The sequence below is a fragment of the Nicotiana sylvestris genome, chromosome 5 (genome assembly GCF_000393655.2).
Source record: "Nicotiana sylvestris chromosome 5, ASM39365v2, whole genome shotgun sequence".
In the NCBI taxonomy this organism is placed as follows: domain Eukaryota; kingdom Viridiplantae; phylum Streptophyta; class Magnoliopsida; order Solanales; family Solanaceae; genus Nicotiana; species Nicotiana sylvestris.
In genome coordinates this window covers 179,294,556-179,317,367 of record NC_091061.1, presented here as the reverse complement: position 1 = coordinate 179,317,367, position 22,812 = coordinate 179,294,556, and the positions used below count along the sequence as shown (strand labels likewise).

Below are 22,812 nucleotides of genomic sequence, written 5' to 3'. Positions count from 1 at the left end.
AATTGAAAAGCCCTAACTCTACCCAATTCCCCCAATTTCAACCCTAGATTTCATGATTTTGCCTAGGAATTTGATAAATGATGAAGGAAAATGAAGGAAACAAGTTAAACAATACTTACCCAAGAAGCTTTGGTAAAGAAGTGCTCTAAAAATCGCCTAGGGGTTGTGGAGAAGAAGAGTTCGTGTGTTTTTGGGTGAAAAATCCCGTCACTGTTCTGTTTTAAAACATAAAAATCACTGGGCAAAATTGTCTTATGCGATCACGGACAAGGAGTGCGATCACATAGAGTAGAGGGGGACAGTGCTCTGCGATCGCATAAGGAGAGTGTGATCGCATAGAGTAATTTGTAATGAAACTGGGCTAAAGCATTGCGGTCGCGTAGAGGTAATGCGTTCGCATAGAACAAAAACAGGATTCTCAAAGTAAAACAATGCGATCGCGGGGGAGTTATGCGATCGCATAGAGTAAATTTGAACCTCTGAAACTTGCACTATGCGATCGTGGTCAAGCAATGCGATCGCATAGCACAAGGAACTGGCTACAGCAGACAGCAGATTTTCTGCAACTCTAAGTTCAAAAGCCACTCCGACACTCTTCTGAAACACTCCCGAGCCCTCGGGGCTCCTAACCAAATACACACACTAACTCAACAACCTCGTACGAACTTAACCGTGCGATCAAATCGCCAAAATAACATCAAAAATGAGGAATCAACCTCAAAATCATCAATTTTTCATCAAACTTCATAAACTTTCAAATTTAGAACTTTGAGTCCGAAATATGTCAAACGACGTCCGAATTCAACCAAACTCTACAGAAAGCACTTAAACCACATATAAGACCTGTACCGGGCGCCAGAACCAAAATACGGGCCCGATACCAACACTTTCTAATCCGTTTTCATTACAAATTTCCATATTAATTTCAAAAAAATAATTTCTTTTAAAAAATTATTTTTCGGACTCGGGACCTCGGATTTCGATTTCGGGCATGCAACCGAGTCCCATATTTTTCTACGGACCCTCGGGACAGTCAAATCATGGGTCCAGGTCCGTTTACCCAAAATGTTGACCAAACTCAACTTTAATCATATTAATATCAAAATTCATCATTTTTCACACAGAACTCATATTTAAGCTTTTTGGCTATGCGCCCGGACTGTGCACGCAAATCGAGGTGACTAAAAATGAGGTTTCAAGGCCTCGGAAGCACGAAAAGAGAGAGAAAATAGGTGATGACCCCTTTGGGTCGTCACAAATTCAAAGAAACCTCTATAACAATAAAAATACTAATCAACTGGAGCTTTTTTTGTAGCTTCATATATCCACTTGTAGTTTTCGTTGTCCATTGATATAGGGAATTTCTTACTTTCTTCTATTAAAGTTCAAAGAAAACCCAGTAGTAACAATAATAATTCTAATCAACTGGAGTAGAACAATAAGAAGAAGCTTCACAAAAAATCCTACTATTTACTTTCTATTAGGAGTAATCGAAGGCGAATCCAAGATTTTGAAAAGATGGGTGCACTCAGTGGCGAAACCAGAAATTTTTTCAAGGCTGTTCAAACTTGAAAGAAGAAAAAGAAAAATTCTGACAAAGGGTGTTCAATATAAGTTATATGCCTCTAAAACCTAATATTTTACCTATATATATAGTGCAAATTGTTGACGAAGGGTGGTCAATTGACCACCCTTAAAAGAGCATAGCTTCGCCCTTGGGTGCACTGTTATGAAGAGGTACTGAATCCAGGATATAAATTGTACAGGTTCAGCGTTTGGTCCTTACTATTGCACTCATTACACTTTTGCAATTATAAGTTCAAAATTATTATTTTGTAATAGTAATTTTCTTACATCTGTATCCATAATCCGCGCTGAAAATATTGGGATCAACACATGTTTTGTTCATATTCCTGCGTAGTTAAGATCAAAATTGTCCCCAAGGCGACCACTTGTGTCTTTCTTGGATATGCTCAGTCCAAACAAAAAAATCGATCTTGCCATCAGCTCGACTAAGAGTTCCGCATCGAAAAATTAAACTGAAATTGACTTAAGACGAAGGAAGCGAGTGCCAAAAAAACTGCTTTCTTAAGGCTTCAAATTACTAGTCATTAAGACTGTTTGAACTGCATTATCCACTAGTTTAACATGCACATTTTATTTAATCATATAAGATTTTTCGGTGCAAACAAAAAATTGAGAATTTTAATATGTGAAAATTTTGAAAGAATAAATCCCAAAGAAAGAAAGAAAAAGAATTGTACTTAATTAACACGCACCATGTGATGCCTAGTTTTGGAGGAAAAAAAAACAATAAGATTGACATAATATTTAAACTCACAATCTCACTTACAGTGATGCACCAATATTATATATATGATCTAGGGAGGAGAGCATATGTTTCCGCCCAAGAAGTAATACTCAATGAGACTCTACCATATATAATGGTACATTATCCAATACAATACTTGTATGGAGTGGAGCCCATCATTTTTAGAAACTTTTCATTTTTGGAGTGATAATAGCTTATTTTGTCTCCTATTTACTTACTCCGTTTACTTTTACTTGGAATGTATACTAAAAATAAATGTTCACTTTTTTTTTTGAATTCACTAGGCATTGTGCCTAGTGCTGATTTTCATAGATAAAACATATATTACAAGAAAGGTGGAGGGGGACCTGAACCTTACCTCCACAATAAAGATGAAAATACATTTGGTCAACCACATATGGTAGCCAAGATGCACTCTAACACTATGGTAGGTTAGACCTATAAGGATGGACCAATTGTCTATCCAAAAAATATAGTCAATTGGTGATACAAAAAACAATTTTGTTAAGCCTAGGTCAACTATACAAAAAGTACTAGTAAACCTATGAATGTTAAGCAAAAGAGATGTAAGGTTTTCTTCCATGTACCTGTAGGAAAGATTAATGAAGAATGGTACATAATCCAATTCAAAGAGCTGGACTATCTACCATTTAGCTTTGACATTGAGGTCAAGGAAAGCCAAATGGAAGATAGTTGACAAAAATAGTCCTAGTGAGGTTGAAATGTGCTGCTGCTGCCTAGAAATTCTGACAGAAAAGAGAGCCAAAAACTGATTCATTTCCTGGTAGAGTGATCCAGCCTGTGAGTGCGGTTGCCATAGAGTAACTGAAAGGGGCACATTTGTTCCAGTATGGTTGAACCTGTTGAATGCACACTTGTTCATGCTGGGATGTCTGGTTGATGGTTTGTTGCTGTGGGTGATATGCCTGCAATGAACCATGTAAATATGTGTGTGTGTGTGTGGATGAAGGGAGAGACTTGGATCAAAAGATACTTTCTCAGCAGAATGAGCATTAGAAATATTGATACCACTGGCTGAGACAGTACCAGTTGATCAAGTGAATTCTCTGAACCTGCAAAATGAAAAACAGTTAGTGAAAGAGAGCTCAATCTCCAGGTTCTTGTAGATTCTGGAGATGAGTCTGGGGGAAGGGGAGAAATTGGGATCCTTGGTCTAACAGTTGATTGCAGGTTCTTGTGACTGCAATCAGCTGAATAGATGCTCATGCTGAAAGAAGGAACTTGGCTGAAAGAGCCATGACTGCATGTATAAGGGGGGCTGCAGTAGTGGTGAGAACAGTTTGGGTGGTGGAGTTCTTTGGATTGGAAATGAGATTTATATGAGAAGGGTGAGCTGTAACTGATTTCAGAAACTGGTAAAAGCGGTGCTGCAAAATCTGCACAACCTACAGGTGCGAGTACTGCATTCAGCACTTTTGATTGCAATTGTGTTGTGTTTTTTCTGTGGGGATGATGGATGAATGTCAGCTGGGTTGGATTTAGGAGAATGAACAAAGGGGAAGTTGTTACTACTCTCAAAAACCATACTAGTTGAATGATTAAGGAGGAAGAGAATGTACCTGCAAAACAAGAAACAAAGTCAGTGAAAAAATAGGTAGTTCTGCCCAGTTTTTTGGGACTATTTTGTTTGGAAAGTTCAATGGGGTGTACAGAGTTGAGATGCCAAAAGAGGAGGGGATCTCCTAGGTTCTTGCGGGGTTTAGGAGTATGAAAAGAAAAGAGAAAGAAAAACTGGTTTTTAAGCCATCCGAGGACTATGATTTTCAGGTATTTCCTTTCTTTTTGGAGAAGATTCTCCTACATATGGTGAGTATCTGGAGGTCTGTTGTGGTGAATAATATAGAAAAAAGGTGTGCTACTATGGTGAAAGGCCTGTGTGGTGTGGTTTGTGTTGAACCAAGAGACATTCCCCAGTATGCTTATCATGGATATTATGCAAATAGCATACTAGAGAGTGGCTTCTGAGCCTTGAATGACCTGTTTCTCTTTATGACCTTCATCAAACCATTGTTGTAATTTTAGGAGAATGAGCACAAGTGCTGATACCACACTCTGAAATAACAACAATGGGATGGGAAGTTCATGAATGAGAAGGACCTGCAAAAAAGAGAACAAGGTTAGTGGTAGGATTCTGTCTGGCCAGTGCCTTTGTTTGGTGAACTTTTTGGTTGAGTGAATGGCTAGAATCATTTGGACAATTAGTTCAACTCCCCTAGATTTTCTTTTGTCATCCATAGCCATGAGAAGAAGTAAATGCCATGTGTGAAGGAACTTTGATTTTCTTGGTAGTTTTGTATCTGAAGGCTGGGATGCTCCATTGGTCTTGGATTATTTGACCTCTGATGTGGGATGATAGTGAGGCAACATTGGTGAAGTGAGCTGGTAGAGTGAGTTCATGACTGAGTTTTGAAAGAGAATCAGCCGGGCAATTTGCTTCTCTATAGACATGAGTAATCTTGAAATCCTCAAAGAGAGAGCATAGGAGCCTGAGTTGAGAGATATTCTCACTTAAAGCCCATGGAGGGTCATTTTCCTCTGTCAACCAATTAACTAGGAGTGCATAATCTGCTTCCAACTGGATTCTGGGAAATCCATTATCCAAGCACCACTAAACTCCTATTCTAGCTGCTTCGGTTTCAGCATAATTGTTGGTACCCTCTCCCAATGGAATGACCATTGCATGAATGAAATGACCATTTTGGTTCCTGATGATGACAACCCCTCCAATCTTACCAAGATTTGTCATTGCACTTCCATCTGAATTGATCTTGACAAATCCATTGTCTGGCTTGTTCCATGTAACTTGAATTATGATGATGTAGTGCTGGAGGTTTTCAATGAGTGGGTAAATTTCCCCCCAATTAAAAGGCCATTGGATGTCTGGGTAGTTGGATCTTAGGAGTAGGTTGATATCTGAATTGACTAAGTAGAGGACCCTGGTAAGGGAAGACTTTTTGGCCCCATACTTGGCGCTGCATCTGTTCTTCCAAAGATTCCAGCAAATGATGATGGAAAGAGTATCTAGGATGAGTTTATGCACAGTATTATTAGCTTTCAACATCCACCATTTCATAAGAAGCAACCTCAGAGGCATGTTCTAGGTTTGGATGCCTACATACCCACCATATTTCTTCCATATAATTCTTGTAAAATTCCCAGAGTTGAAAAGGTGGTTCACTGTTTCCAAAGCATGCATGGAGCAACAGACACACCTGGTGGCTGTTGGATTGCTGAAAATTTGCACCCTATCATCGGTTGGGAGTTTGTTTCTAATTGCTCTCCACAAGCAAAAAGACCACTTAAATGGAACTTTACTATGCCATATCTTCCTGTTGGTGAAATTGGGTGCTTTTTTTTTTCTGATAAAGTCCCATGCAGAGGCACATGTAAATTTACCTTTGCAATAGGAGTCCAGATAGGCTTATTAGGCAAATCAGGGTTGAAGTGAATGGTTGTTTGCATGATTTCTGTGATTTTGTGAGCTGGGGCATGCTCACTGAGCTTTCAGAGATCCCCGTGGCCTTCAATCCAGAAGTTGGACACTAAGATGTTGCCAGGTTTGCCCCCTTCTGTTCTACTGTGTGCCAAAGGCCCAGAACCAAGCCAATTGTCCCATCAGAAACTGCATTTCCCACTGTGAAGTCTCCAATGAATTACTGTTTCTACTTCCTTCTTATTTAGCATCAGTCTTTTCCATGCTTGAGATTGTCTTGGGTGCCATTTTTTGGATATGGGATTGGATCTTTGACAATATTTTGACTTCAAAATGAACTCCAAAGAGAGTTTGTTGTTCTGAAATGCCACCATTGCTTGAGCTCCATGGCTTTACATGAGTCTTGGATGGTTCTGAAGCCTACCCCACCTTCACTAGTAGGGTAGGATAGCTTAGTCCATGAAGCCCAGTGGTATTTTTGTTTGTCCTTATCTATTCCCCAGAAAAAATTAGATGTCGGCTTTTCAATTTGCTTCATGACAGTCTTTGGAGGAGAGACTGCTGAAAGTAGATGAATTGGTAATGATTGAAGTACATACTTGATTAATGTTGCTCTGCCACCATAGGATAGCATCTTGCCTTGCCACCCTTTAATTCTGCCCACCACATTGGAAATGAGAATATTGAAATGCATAATTTTACTCCTTCTAGTATACAGAGGGCAACCCAGGTATGTGAGTGGAGAATCCCTTTTGTTAAAACCTGTCGCTTTCTGGATTCTTCTGACAACATTTGGTAGAGCAGAGTTAGCAGTCATGAAATAGCTTTTTTGTCTGTTTATGAGTTGGCCAGATGTTTTTTCATAATTGGTGAGGATCCACATGATTTTCCTTAGGGAGGATCTTCTACCAGAAGTGAAAATGATAATGTCATCTGCAAAGCTTAGGTAGTTGATCTGAGGACCTCTCTTCTCCATATAGAAGCCATGGAAAAGCTCATTATGGTTCAAAGTGTTGAGCATCCTTGACAAGAGTTCAGCTCTTATGATGAAAAGGGAGGGTGCTAAGGGATCACCCTGTTTGAGACCTCTAGTAGAGTGGAAGAATCCACACCTAGTGCCATTGACAATGACTGAATACCAGTTGTTAGACAAGGTTCTCCAGATCATGTCAATGATCATTTCACTAAAACCCATTCTCCTGAGCGTAAGGCAAGTGAAACTCCAGGAAACTCTGTCATATGCCTTGGTTATGTCCAGCTTGATGACCATATTTGACCCCACATTTGGCTTCTTGATTCCATGGACAATTTCTTGTGCAAGCATAGTATTCTCTGAGATGTTCCTTCCTTTTACAAATCCAGATTGATTTGCAGAAATTATTCTTGGAAGAATAGGACTGAACCTTGAGCATATAACCTTGGAAATGATTTTGTTGATAAAGTTGTTGAGACTGATTGGCCTAAATTCTGTGAGACTGTTGGGGAATTCCACTTTAGGTAGTAAAACAAGGCAAGCATTTGTCATGTATCTGGGCATTGGGCTGCCCCTGAAGAAAGACAAAACAACATTGAGTAGGTCTTCCTTAATCACTTCCCAGCATGCTTGAATGAATTTCCCATTCATTCCATCAAGGCCTGCTGCACTAGAGGGATTCATGGAAAAGACAATTTCTTTAAATTCTGTCATTGAAGGATCTTTGGTAAGATTGTCATTGTCATCATTGGTAATCATGGTTGGAATGATGGAGAGTAGATCTTCCCTAACGATTTACCCATGGTCTGAGAATAGTTCATGAAAGTACTCACAAGCAGCCTTTCCAATGTTCTCATCACCTCTAGTGCAGCAGGCCCTGATCAGAGGAAGAAGAAGGAAACTCTACATCCACAAAATTAAGAATGAGGAAGGGGACTGGATCCAAGGTGTTGAGAACAATGTTCACTTTTACTTGTCACTTTACGCATATCAAGAGAAGGCAAAAAAAATTCAAGTTATACGTACCCACAGTATTTTTTACTCATTTCAAATTATTTTCTCAAATTCAATAAAATATGTATCAATTAATATGGATATCATGATAAATTATGGACTTCATTTATTATTTCTTAAGGAGCGTGAAAAGTCAAAACATACTAAATAAATAAAAGTGAATGAAGTGAGTATAACTTAATTAGAAATATCATCAACTGTATTACCGCAAACGACCACAATAAATAACTCAAAGTCTTACTACAAGCATAAGAAAGATTTTACGCTCTGTGCTACATATCTTATTTTAAAAGTTAGCATCACTTACTTACATATCCTAATCTACATCTTCCATCTCGGCAATTATATTATATTTAAAAAAATTACCTTCACTTAGGGTATGTTTGGTGTAAATGAAAATATTTTTTAATTTTCTCATGTTTGGTTAGCTTAAATGTTTGGTTAGCTCCAATTGGAGGAAAATGTTTTCCTTATTACGAGAAGGGAAAATATTTTCGAAAACTCCTTCTCAATCTTCCCCACCCTATTCCCCTCACCCCACACCCACCCACCCAACCCCACCTCACCCCTCTCTCCAAAAAGACTTTTATTTTTCAAATTTCAGTTGGATAAAAAATATTTTACTAAAAAAAATATTTTCTACTTTCTAACCATACCAACCAAACAAAGATGATAAAATCACTCATTTCCATGAAAACATTTTCTAAGAAAATATTTTTCATAGAAAACATTTTCTTCATACCAAACACACCCTTAGTTAACAATAAAAGTCTCTTTTTTGAGGACGTGTCTATGATTGTCACTCATTTTCTTTTACAAACCTACAGTTAAAGGTGGAATCAATAGGAAAAAGGATTGAATAGTCGACCAGATAATTCCTTTTATTTTCCCTTTTTTGCAGAATGATATGTTCCACAGTATATTGTACAATTTTGTCGAAACTTTATTGTAACTTTCTTAACCTTAATAAATTGGAAGCAAATCTGCGATTAAATTTTTATATAGGTGGTCATTTAATTTGTACTCCCTCCGTTTCAATTTATGTGAACCCATTTGACTGGACACGGAATTTAAGAAAAGATAGAAGACTTTTGATCTTGTGGTGTAAAATGAGGCACATATATTTTGTGTGGCTATAAATCATTGCATAAAGGTAAATTGTTTCTAAATAGGGAAAGAGATTTTTGTTTTGGCACGGATTAAAAAGGAAATAGGTTCACATAAATTGAAACGGAATGAGTATTCATTATCCAAAAGTTATTATTTTTGGTTATGTAAAGATCATTAAATTTCGTATTCATTATCAAAAAGTCATTCAATTTTGATTAAAATAGAAAAAGAAATTCAATCAATGGGGTCCTTTTTCTTTGGCAAAAAGAGAGACAGGGACGTTTGTGTTTGTGCTTTAGAGCAATAATTCAATTCAATACACCCACTTGTACTTTTGGCTGACCATTGTGTGTACTATACAGTGATCTTCCTTGTATTAAAGTTCAAAGAAAACCCAGTACCAATAATTCTATAGAGTAGAGCCATAGCTATTTCTTATTTGAAGTGCCAGTAGCTACTTGTTGATCTCTTACCACAACTACAACTTATCCACATACAAGTTATTTTCTTTTCAGATAATTAACTGAATCAATGGCATCATCTTTTGCTTCTACAAGTACTTCACAGTTTCCACACGAAGTCTTTCTAAGTTCATCATCTTCTACTTCGTCTACAAGTACTTCACAGTTTCCACGGTGGAATTACCATGTCTTTCTAAGTTTTAGAGGTGAAGATACTCGAAGAACCTTTACAGGTCACCTCTTCAAATGCTTGGAAAACAGTGGAATATTTACGTTTCAAGATGATAAAAGGCTAGAGCATGGTTCATCAATATCAGATGAACTCTTGAAAGCTATCGAACAGTCTCAAGTTGCGCTTGTCGTTTTCTCAAAGAAGTATGCAACATCGAGGTGGTGCTTAGATGAGTTAGTAAAGATCATGGAATGCAAGGATCTATGTGGACAAACTGTCATACCAGTCTTCTATGATGTGGAACCATCACACGTTCGATACCAGAGGGAGAGCTTTGCTGAAGCCTTTGACAAACATGAAACAAGATATAAGGATGATGATGAAGGAATGGAGAAGCTCCAAAGATGGAGGAATGCTCTAACTGCTGCCGCAAATCTAAAAGGATATGATGTCCGTGACGGGTGAGTTAAGAACACATAGTAATTTCTTACAATGAAAAAAATGGAATATTAAAAAGAGAAGTTGCGGGTTCAAGTTACTACAGGAGCAAAGTGAGGAGCTCAGAAGGAATAATTTTCTTTCAACTGTGGTTGCTTATGTGAGACACTAAATAAATTTATCATATGTACAAAATAAAAATTAAAAGGTGGAAGCTTAATCAATTTATTTTGTTAAGAATACTGCTTACACAATCTAATTTCATTGTTAGAAAATCAGGAAATCCTAATATAATTGAATAATAATCCTAGAAAGTAGAAATATATATAATCCTAGTTAAGAAATTGATTATAAATAAATTATTAAAAAATTTACATCTCAAAAAGCTAGAAATATAAATTTCAAAATAAAATTTTATTAAATGAGTTTTTAAATAAGGAAAAACTTAAGGTTTTTACGCCCCGAATACTGTTGAGCCGCCCCTGCCAAGAAACTGAGCTGCTGAATATTGTTAATTTACATAGAGATGATTAAAAGACTACGTACATAAAACAAACGCTTGAAGGAGCAATCAAAATATTATAGGTGCAAGAATGTTATTGAGGAATTGTAGTGATAGGAACTATAGTATCTTCTGGGGTAATAGCAAAACGTGAATAGCTTAAGATGTTTTTAATTTATTCTCTCTAATTATATTGATAGGAACAATATCTTCTTATTGATAGAGACATATATAACAACCATCATTCCTTTTTTTTTCAAGAAAATAAAGATAAAATATTTTTTAACGTGTAAATGACAATCAATGAAATTAGATTGTGTAACTTAGATCTTTTAGAAAATCAGAAAATCCTAATATAATTGAATAATAATCCTAGAAAGTAGAAATATATTAGTAATTTATTTATCTACCACAAATTCTTCCTTTTTTGGGAATTATATTAAAGTTTCAATTCTTCTATCTTTTTTTTGGCATTTTTAATATGCGAATTCGTATTTTCTTGTTGACATATTAAAATTCTAATAAATTAAAAAAGATAATACATATACTTACTAACAAAATATATCAAAAAAAAAATAAATTTTAGATGCAAAGTAATAAGAAAAGTATAGAACAATTGAACTTGTTTAACAAATAGTCATAGATAACTTGATATTACTTTTGTTATTTCAATATTTCTAGTGCAATGCCGGGAAAGCTTGACAAAAAAAGAGTTCGCAATTGTTTTATGCTATCATATTTGATAGAGTTCGCAATTCCCATTCTCAAATTATCTATATTGGTCTCATAGTTTCTTTATTTATGAAATATATTTTTTTATATATTAAATATTTTTAAAAAATTTTATCAAATACAAATACAAATATATAATAGTATAAGAAAATTTTGGGCCCCCATAAATATGGGGCCTCAAGCAATTGCTTGAGTGGCTTCACCATTGAGCCGCCCCTGTTTGTTGGCTATTTGCCTAGTTGATGAGAGTTTGATTCCTTGACTCTAGTAGCTCAATATTTAGTAGCTTAGTTCAATATTTAGTTTCTCTCCCTTTCCCCTACCCCTATGTAAACAAAAAAATTAATTATGAAATGCGTACTAATACTTGACTTTCTTATATTTATCTACAATTAATTTTCTTTATTTTCGTAGGATTGAAGCAGAGAATATTCAGCAGATTGTTGACCAAATTTCCAAATTGTGCAATAGAGCTACTTTGTCTTCTTTGCGAGATATTGTCGGAATAGATACACATCTGGAGAAATTAAAGTCCTTACTTAAGGTAGGAATCAATAATGTTCGGATCATATTGGGGATCTGGGGCATGGGCGGTGTAGGGAAGACGACAATAGCAAGAGCCATTTTTGACAATTTATCTCATCAATTTGAAGCTTCTTGTTTCCTTGAGGATATTAAAGAAAATGAAAAATTGCATTCTTTGCAAAACACCCTTCTCTCTGAATTGTTAAGAAGAAAAGATGATTACGTCAATAATAAGCATGACGGGAAGCGGATGATTCCGGACAGACTTTTCTGTAAGAAGGTGCTAATTGTGCTTGATGATATAAATCATGAAGATCATTTAGAGTATTTAGCAGGTGATATTGGTTGGTTTGGTAATGGCAGTAGGGTTGTTGTAACAACTAGAGACAAGCATTTGATAGGGAAATGTAATGTAATATATGAAATGACTGCACTACCTGATTATGAATCCATGCAATTGTTCAATCAGTATGCTTTTGGAAAAGAATGTCCAGATGAGCATTTTAAGGAGCTTTCATTGGAGGTTGTAAATTATGCTAAAGGCCTTCCTTTAGCCCTCAAAGTGTGGGGTTCTTTGCTGCATAACCTAGGCTTAACTGAATGGAAAAGTGCGATAGAGCACATGAAAATTAATTCGAATTCGGAAATTGTTGAAAAGCTCAAAATCAGTTATGATGGATTGGAGCCCATCCAACAAGAGATGTTTCTAGATATTGCATGCATCTTGCGAGGAGAAAAAAAAGATTACGTCATGCAAGTTCTTGAGAGTTGTCATATTGGAGCAGAATACGGATTGCGTATTTTAATTGAAAAATCTCTTGTGTCCATCTCCGAATATGATGAGATTCAAATGCATGACCTAATTCAAGATATGGGTAAATATATAGTGAACTTGCAAAAGAATCCAGGAGAACGTAGCAGACTATGGCTCGCCGAGGATTTCGAAGAAGTGATGATCAACAATACAGTAAGTAGGCTAAACAATGCAATAATATTTAATTTCTAATTTTTATATTCCAAAGATACATAGGCTAGTCAATTCCAATTATTTGTTCCTCTTGCTTCATAGTCTTGCAGGTACGTCATTTTAGTTGTTTGCTTTAGTTAGTAGAAGAAGCAAAAGTAATATTAATTGCCTAATTAGTAAAAAGACATTAATTGCCTAATTTGTTTAGTAGCCTCTTTAATTTATGTTGCCTAATTCGTTTTTCTTATATTTTTTAGTGATGAATTAGTCTAGTAGCCACTTAATCTGTTTAATCCAGTTTCATTCTTCGGATTAACTTGAAAATTTTATGACAAGTTATTACATAATAACTCAATTAGAGATTCACTTTACCATTGCTTATTTTCTTTTTAAAATTTAAAAAGTTACTACTACAATTTATTAGTATTGTTTCAATTGCAGTTTCTTTCTATTCCAACATGAAAAGCTTATAAACTTGACTCTAATGAACTTCTAAAAAAACTGTAATATTAGAAAATAGAACTATAGAATTAGTTGCACAAAGTATTTTTCTGAAGTAACATCAATATTTCTTAAAAAATATCTATTTAATATTGTATCTCGAAACTTTGGCATTACTAGGAGTGAGTGGATTTTATACGACATTGGAAATTGTACTTTGTAGACTAATGATCTTCTTCTTACCAGGGGACCGCAATGGAAGCAATCTTTCTTACTAATTTCAATTCTGGTAGATTACGCTTTAGCAAAAAAGTCATGAAAAATATGAAAAGGCTTAGGATACTTAACATTAGTGAAAATATATTTGATGAGAGGTCGTCGCCCCGTTATGCCATTGAGTATTTGCCCAACAACTTGCGTTATTTTGTGTGGGAAGGCTATCCTTGGAAGTCATTGCCATCTACATTTGAACCCAAAATGCTTGTTTACCTTGCACTCTCGGACAGTTCACTGCGTTATTTATGGATGAAAACAAAGGTACAATAGTTGAGTTCTATTTTATTGCCATCTATTTCTCTCTAACTATCTTTGTCCTTTAATTTAGTGATAATGAACAAATATTATTGCTTTTGTCACGTATTATTCAATTATTTCTCATAGTAAGATTAGATTCATTTGAATTTCATCCTCGATTGTATATAGTGTGATGGAAGGAATTCTTATTAGTAAAACAAAAAGAGTTCATTCTGTACAACTATTTTCTAGGGATTAATAAATGGAGTAGTTTTTAGGAAGTACGGTAGCAACAAAGGTCATTTGATGCCCACACATACAAATGAAAAAACAAAACAAAAATAGGTTCTCATTCTATCTGTGTTCTGAACAGCATTTGCCATCTCTACGGAGGATAGATCTCAGGAAGTGTAGAAGCCTGATGCAAACACCAGATTTCACGGGGATGCCAAATTTGGAGTATTTGGATCTGTATGGTTGTGGTAATCTTGAAAAGGTTCATCATTCCCTGGGATGTTGCAGCAAACTCATTCAGTTAGATTTGAGTTGTTGTGAAAGCCTTAAGAGGTTTCCATGTGTTAACGTGGAATCTCTTGAATATCTGGATTTAGAACATTGCTATAGGTTAGAGAAATTTCCAGAAATACATGGGAGAATGAAGCCGGAGATACATATTAACATACAAAGCTCTAGGATAAGGGAACTACCATCCTCTATTTTTCAGTATCAAAATCATATCACCGAGCTAGATTTGAGTAATATGATTAACCTGATGCGAACACCAGATTTCACAGGGATGCCAAATTTGAAGTATTTGAATCTGGAGCGATGTAGTAATCTTGAAGAGGTTCACCATTCCCTGGGATGTTGTAGAAAACTCATTCGGTTAAATTTGAGACATTGTGAAAGCCTTAAGAGGTTTCCATGTGTTAACGTGGAATCTCTTAAATATCTGGATTTCGAATTTTGCTATATGTTAGAGAAATTTCCAGAAATTCACGGGAGAATGAAGTCGGAGATAAGGGAACGACCATCATCTATTACTCAGTACCAAACACATATTACCAAGCTAGATTTGAGCGGTATGAGAAGCCTTGTAGCTCTTCCAAGCAGCATCTATAAGTTGAAAAGTTTGGTTTCTCTAAATGTGTCGAAGTGCTCAAAACTGGAAAGCTTGCCAGAAGAGATAGGGGATTTAGACTACTTGGAGAAGCTTCGTGCCACTGATACTCTAATTTCACGACCTCCGTCATCCATCGTACGCTTGAACAAACTTAAAATCTTGATGTTTGGAGGCTTCAAAGATGGAGTACACTTTGAGTTCCCTCCGGTGGCTGAAGGATTACGGTCATTGGAACATCTGGATCTCACTTGTTGCAATCTAATAGATGGAGGACTTCCGGAAGATATTGGATCCTTATCCTCTTTGAAAAAATTGGAGCTTCGTGGAAATAATTTTGAGCATTTGCCTGGAAGCATAGCCCAACTTGGTGCTCTTCGATACTTGGGCTTATCATATTGCGAGAGGCTTACACAGCTACCAGAACTTCCCCCTGAATTAAATGAATTGCGTGTAGATTGTCATGTGGCTATGAAAAGTATCCATAATTTAGTAACAAAAAGAAAGAAACTGCAGAGGGTGAAACTTAGTGCACACAATGATTCTATATATAATTTGTTTGCACATGCTCTGTTTCAGAATATATCTTCCTTGAGGCATGACATCTCTGCTTCAGATTCCTTGTCCGAAAATGTGTTTACCATTTGGCATCCTCATCCTCAGGGGAAGATCCCAAGTTGGTTCCACCATAAGGGAAGGGATAGTAGTGTATCAGTCAATTTGCCTGAAAATTGGTATATACCTGATAAATTCTTGGGATTTGCTGTATGTTACTGTGGCAGCTTAATTGACACCACAGCTCAATTGATTCCCGTATGTGATGACGATATGTCGTGCATGACCCAGAAACTTGCATTTTCCAACCATTCAGAATGTGATATAGAATCATCCGACAATTCAGAATGGTGGGAGGCAGAAGATGACATTAATTTTTTCTTGGTTGATGGCTTATGGGATACATCTAAAGCAAATGGAAAAACAAAAATGACTATGGGATTATTAGGCTATCTTTTTCTGGAGAAACGAAGGAGTATGGACTTCGTTTGTTGTATAAAGAAGAAGCTGAGGTTGAGGCCTTGCCACAAATGAGGGAAAATAACAATGACTCCATGACCGATGAATCCAGTTGTTGTCGCTGTCGCATACTCTAATAACATTAGAAACAAAGGTCACATTCTAATGAAAGTAAGTTGCAAGTATGGAAGCCCTTTGCTCTAAAGCCGGTGGCATTGCTTATGAAGAGCATATGTTTCCTTTGTTTGTAGTAGAACAACTGGACTCTTGGCCTGAGAAAGAGATGCGCAAGAGAACTTACTTGGGTATGCAATAATCCATTCTTTTTAAATCTACATATATCTATACTATATACTGGTCTTATTAGTAAAGGTGACGTGACTCCTCTCTTAGACCAGAATAGTAGTCTTGTGAAATGAAATCACATCTTCGTGTTTGCTGACAGGTAAAAACCAATTGCAGATGAATGTTCGCCAAGCAAGAAAGCTGTGCCAAAATGGATGGATGAAAACAGCCTTGGAACTATTCATCGATGTAGAGCTCAACTAGTCTTGTATTCTCTCCATCAGAAACTGATGTTCACTTTTCACTTGCAAAATAATTTTCATCTTAAAAAAAACAGAAGTTTCTTACGCGCTACATAACTTTAAACATTGTTTGTAGTAATGATCATGCTCTAACTTTAGCAATACACTTTTACTGGGCCATTTTCATATCTGTACCAAGTTAAATGTGGAGGTTCAGTTTATTATAGAGGGAGTAAAACAACATCTTAAATATTGTTTTTATTTCTTCATAAAAGGTTCCTGAAAAGGAAAAATCTGTTTCATTTGGAACATCAATCACAGAAGTAAAAAATTAATCGTACTTTATATACCATGAAAAGAGCAGAAATCAGAAATTTCAAGTCTTGAATGCTAGCTTTCTATGCTAAATTCAAATTTGTATTTTCGACTTGTTCATTTATGATGCTTCTTTTTACGATATTGGCTCTCAATGTGTTCTATGAAATAAACTATTTTGTATCTTTAATTAGTTGCTCATCCTTTTCAGTTGATATCAGCAAAGGCACGCTTAAAGCTAGCTTAAGCCCCGAAGTGCAGTGCAAAACATGTCGAGCACTTCGCCTTGCTTAGAGGGCGCTTCAGTATCGTTATCAAGGCTGTAAGGTATACTTTTCCTTGCTAATGAGCGTAACCCTGAAGAGGCTACACCAAATAATTGATATTATCGTAATTCTTTTTTTCAATTTCTTTATCCATATATTTGTTATTCATGCGTATAATTATTAATCTTGGACTACACATACATATTTGTGTTCTTTTCTCCATTTGTGCCTTTCTTCATTATAAAGCCCCCGCTTTATTTGCGTGTAAGCCCAACAGACCTTATTATTAGAGCTCTTTTACGCTTTTCGCATTTGATAAAACTGGTTGATATATCATGTTTCGTTTGAGAAGATGAATAGTTTAATTCTTATTTGCTCTGTTCACACTGGTAATTAATCGGAGTCTTTAATAAGGACATGTACCTAAACTTCTTTGGCTCTCTGATTGTTACATTTGGGGAGATTTTTGCTTTACTCTGATTGTTATATTAGGGGAAAATCTCTGTTTTAACTTTTAAATACAAATATCTCTCTTGTTATGGTAGGGAGGTCGAAACAAATGACGCAGCACAGCGTGAGACTGTGGAAAAAGCTGAGTACGAGATGAAGTTGAGGTTCGTTTTCCCTTATGATCTCTCCGTTCTTTTATGGGTTTTTAAGGAAAAGGTGAAAATTATCGAGGATAGTATATTTAACACAAGTAAATGTTCTTTGATTAATATTTACAACTACGGCTTTGTGGTAGAGTTAAAGGCTCACGAGCTTTCAAATTTCTTGCAAAATATTGAGTGTTAATACCAAATTTATTATACCAAATGTTACTTAGAAGCCCTTTCCTTTCAAGACTGTGTGCTCTAATTCATCTAATATGATCATTTCAAATTAGGAATATGCAATCTTAATGTCTGTTGTTACTTGCTAAATTGGACCTTGATAAAGTAATACTCCCTCTGTTCCAATTTATGTGAACCTATTTGACTGAACATGAAGTTTAAAGAAAATAAAGATTTTTGGAATTTGTGGTCCTAAATAACTCAAAGAGGGGTCCAAAGTATTTGTGTGGTTATAAAAGCTTCTCATTAAGGTTATAATTGGAAGTTTAAGCTAAATTATTTCTAAATTTAAAAAGGGGTCATTCTTTTTGGAACGGACCAAAAAGAAAATATGTTCACATAAAGTGGAACGGAGAGAGTAACATCTATATTTCTACTCCCTCCGTTCTAATTTATGTGAACTTGTTTGACTAAACACAAAGTTTAAGAAAAAAAGAATACTTTTGAAATTTGTGGTTCTAAACAAGTCAAAAGGGGCCAGAGTATTTGTGTGGTTATAAAAACTTCTCATTAAGGATAAAATTGTAAGCTTAAGCTAAATTGATTCTAAATTTAGAAATGGGTAATTCTTTTTGGAACAGACCAAAAAGGAAATAGATATTAGTGGTTTAGAAATAGATATTCACATAGACTAGAACGATATAAGTGGTTTACACTTTTGCTTTTGGACTATTTTTGCAGTTCAAATGGGAACAAGGTATTTTGAGGAGGAGACCGAAACTGAAATGACGTATTTTTGTACTTAAAATACGTTTATATAGTTAAAAAAGTTACATTTCTACATAAAATGCAGTATAATACTGTGTTTTACTTTAACGGAAAGTTAGTCGTTAAAGTAAAACACAGTATTATACTGCGTTTCCCTATAATAAAATATAACCCCTCCTTCTTCTTCCCCACGATCCATCTCCTTCCATTTTTTAAAAAATGCACCCCACCACTACTGCCCCCCCCCCCCGCGATTGAAAAAATTCCTGGGCCCCACCCGTCACACAAAAAGTGAAGAGCGTAGGTCCCGCATACAACCCAAGCTTTGGATTCCTTCTTTCGGGGTCAAAATTTTGAATTTCTGATATTTCAAAAAACTTAAATCGAGTGCAAATGCATATTTATTTTGTTGAATGTGTTACCACGTTGATTTGTGTTATGTTTGCGATTAAATTTGTATGTTATTTTTTTCCGGATTGAATTATTAGCCTTGGGACAAAAAATAGTTAAAACTTGATAAATAATTTTTATTGTTAATGAAATTGTTCACAAATATCTTTTACTTTTTTATATGTAATTTTGTGAATGTTATGTTCATATGTTTATTGTTTTTATTTAGTTTAGATTATGTATTTGCTTAAAGAATAGTGGCCTTTTAGCATAGTAAAATATAGAGCCTTATAGCGTAATAAAATATAGAGTCTTTTAGCGTAGTAAAATATAGAGCCTTTTAGCGTAGAGTCTCTGTAGTTTAAGCATGTACTAACTACAAACTCTATCCAATTACACTTTACAAAATTAATTATTTAATTTATAAAATAAACTTACAAAACTAACAAATTAATATATGTTATCAAATTAACTCAAATATCGAGCTTGGACCCATAGATAATTACACTGTCCAATTAAATAATTAATTATTTAATTTATTAAACTAACAAAATTTTAAACTTATTGAAACTGACACACATAATAATTAAGGATAGCTTGGTGCTATTGGGCCTCAAATATTGAACCTGGAACCCATAGATAATTACTCTGTCTAATTATAAAATTAATTATTTAATTCATTAAACTAACAAAATTTTAAACTTATTGAAATTGACACACATAATAATTAAGGATATCTTGGTGCTACTGGGCCTCAAATATCGAGCGTGGAACCCATAAATAATTACTCTATCCAATTATAAAATTAATTATTTAATTTATTATAACACACAAAATTCTAAAAAATTTAGAAATTGACACATAATAATTAAGGATAGCTTGGTGCTAATGGGCCTCAAATATCGAGCCTGGAACCCATAAATAATTATTCTGTCCAATTATAAAATTAATTATTTTATATATAAAACTAACAAAATTCTAAAAATCTTGAAATTCACACACATAATAATTAAGGATAGCTTGGTGCTAATGGGCCTCAAATATCGAGCATGAAACCCATAGATAATTACTCTGTCCAATTATAAAATTAATTATTTTATTTATTAAACTAACAAAATTTTAAACTTATTGAAATTTACATACATAATAATTAAGGATAGCTTGGTGCTATGGGCCTCAAATATCGAGCCTGGAACCCATAGATAATTACTCTATCCAATTATAAAATTAATTATTTAATTTATTATAACACAAACACACAATTAATGTTATTTGAATTACAGTAGACGACATGGACTTGCCGCCTATGCATCTTGGACCAACTGCGGATCAGGTATTAGTGTTACAGGGCGAGCATAGGTCCTCCTATGTATGGGAGGGACATCTATTAGATCAGACTCTCCGCGCCAGGAGACCGGACTACTTGTGGGACTTTTTAAGGGGGAGAGTTTTCCATGCCCGCGTAGTCCATCGCCTACGTGTTACGAGCTTCCTTAGGATTTTTGAGATTGGGCAGCTGCAGCTCGACTGGTCTCTCATCACGGCGTTGATAGAGCGATGGTGACCGGAGACGCACACTTTTCACCTACCCACTAGAGAGGCTACCATCACGATTCAGGATGTTCAGGTTTTGTATGGGTTACGTGTAGATGGACTGGTCATTGCACTGTCCCAGTATATGAGAGCTATGACGCATCCCCAGTATTTGGATTTGCTGGGGCAGTATACTGGTTTCAGACCAAAGGGTGAGGCTACACTTAGAGGGGACAGTCGCATTTCTGTGATTGCTATCAGAGAGCATATGGAGATATTGCACCCCGATATTACCGGCGAGACAGAGGATATCCATATTGACTGGTACACGAGATTGGCGTTGTTCCTTCTTTTTGGGGGTGTCTTGTTCCCGAACACTTCGGGAAATCTAGTGAGTATGCGTTTTCTGCATCATCTGCAGCAGCTAGATGAGTTACCCCAGTACAGCTGGAGTGCTGCTGTTCTAGCATACATGTACAAGAGTATGTGCTGGGCGAGCATGGCCATACAACGACGAGTTGCTAGCTCATCTGCCCGATTATTGCTCAGTCAACCGACTGCTTTGGAGCACTTCTGTCCCGATGATGTACTTTGATGTGGGGGAGCATCATGCCACAAAGCGTGTACTTCGCCAGTTTCACCATCCCCAGGGGATACCGGGGGAGCCTGCATGGGTGCCTATGCATTATCAGCGGGATGATCGTACCAGGGTGGACGATAAATTTGTAAGATGGCTAGAGGCGCAGGTCCATATTTGGGACCAGCGAGAGGACTTGATTCCGCCACCACCTTCACAGATCCACGAGGCGATTATTGAGTTGTATATGTCATGGTACCGCTGTCACACTCGGCTGATGATTGGGAACCCCATTCATGTACTTGGCAATCGGTACAGACCATACGCCGGGAAGCACGAGACACTGGTATCTTTTTGTGGCTTATTAATATCTTATAATTGTGATATAGCGTTATTTAATCAATATTATAAATGTTGCGCAAGCTATTGGACATCACATGTTCTACCGGTTGGGACAGGAGATGCAGCAGCATGGCGACAATGCTGCAGTCGTTGAGTATGGCCAGCAGGTGGAAGAGTTGGCTCTCCAGACCCTGCAGCGAGCCAGAGATGGCACGAGGTTGGATCACGAGGCTGAGTATGCGGCTCCAGAGGAGTACCATCAGGGTAGGCCTGTCCCACGAGGCAGGAGTAGGGCACGAGCTAGGACTGCCCCACGAGGCAGGGCTGTCCCACGAGGCAGGGTTGCCCTACAGGGTCGCGGTGGACGGCGAGGAGGTGGTCCCCAGCAAGGGGGCGTTGAGGCACCTGTCGACCCACATGTGGAGGCACATGATGAGGATCTTGGAGATGATCAGCCGGGTTATTTCCCTCAGTTAGATGAGCCTTCCAGCAGCATGCCGTTGTACAGCCTTCTGTTGTCCCTACCAGCATCGCAAGTCACCGCGTCAGATACATTGTTGATCACGGGTACATTTGACGGAGATGTAGACCAGTTCTTTTTCAGGCCCATCGACCACAGTTGAGGATCGGCCGACTCGAGACGTGGATGGCGGGCGCAAGTTGAGTTATGCCTCTTCCCCGGCGGTTGATGCGGATCTACCACAGGCGCAGGTATATTTGTATTACTGTAAAATTTCAATTGGTTTTCTTTTCTTTAATGTTTTGCCATAAATTAATTTTCAATTTTCTTATTAAAGCTTCGTCGCAGCCCATCACGGAGGCCACTGTATGCGATGATGACACCACAGATGCGTATACTCAGGAGGCCAACGAGAGACCATGGTGAGAAAATGTTTTTGTCTTAACACGTACAATATTAATATACATTTTCACATGCTAAGCTTAGTAATTATTTTGTAGGTTGCTGACAGCCAGACGGCCCCTTCTACCGATCCTGCCAGCTGTACTGTCGATACTGCTGCGCATCCTCACATAAAGAGGCGACTTGATGATGATGATCCTGATAGTGTACACGGGCGACAATGGATGTGACTCAGGCCAGTGGCAGCATTGAAGCACACAGGATGCGGGACTCATTGATTTACTTTTGTTTGTATTTTGTGTAAATACTACATTATGTAAATAATGGCAACAATTCTGTTTTAACAACAATTTTATTTTAACTGCATTTGAACAACAATTTTATTTTAACAGTACAACACAAACACAAACATAGCAAACCTAACACAACACAAACAGTACAACTAATGAAAATGCTTGACAAGGAAAACATAAAGATACACTACGGCGCTCAACACGTGCATGCCATTATTTAGTCATGACCGCCTAGTATTCTCTGCTCCAACCACTTGAGCTGGTCTTCCAGCTTTTTTTTTCTTCTATCACCTTCTTGAGTTTCGCCTTCAACTTCTCAACTTCTTGCTTGGATTGACGCTCTCTTTCCCGGTACCTTGCACACAAATTATGAAGAAAATATAACCGACCTTTGTAGT

At 36.7% G+C, this 22,812-nt stretch overlaps 1 protein-coding gene and 1 pseudogene across 2 annotated transcripts; both read left to right on the top strand.

The window, feature by feature from the left end:
* Positions 1-9,230: 9,230 nt before the first annotated feature.
* LOC104218034 (TMV resistance protein N-like) lies at positions 9,231-15,939 on the top strand (annotated as a pseudogene).
* A 12-nt stretch (positions 15,940-15,951) lies between these two features.
* Positions 15,952-22,482, top strand: LOC104218033 (nudix hydrolase 17, mitochondrial-like). 2 transcript variants are annotated; one of them, XM_070145714.1, is made up of 7 exons: positions 15,952-16,073; positions 16,214-16,302; positions 16,822-16,937; positions 17,422-21,263; positions 21,376-21,970; positions 22,057-22,141; positions 22,220-22,482. In XM_070145714.1, exons 4-5 carry the CDS (start codon positions 20,922-20,924, stop codon positions 21,880-21,882), a joined length of 849 nt encoding a protein of 282 aa, XP_070001815.1. In that variant the 5' UTR covers positions 15,952-16,073; positions 16,214-16,302; positions 16,822-16,937; positions 17,422-20,921; the 3' UTR covers positions 21,883-21,970; positions 22,057-22,141; positions 22,220-22,482. The 2 variants fall into 2 exon arrangements, with proteins under 2 accessions (XP_070001815.1, XP_070001816.1); XM_070145715.1 differs by having other exon boundaries at positions 15,953-16,073; positions 16,231-16,302; positions 17,422-21,970.
* Positions 22,483-22,812: the final 330 nt, after the last annotated feature.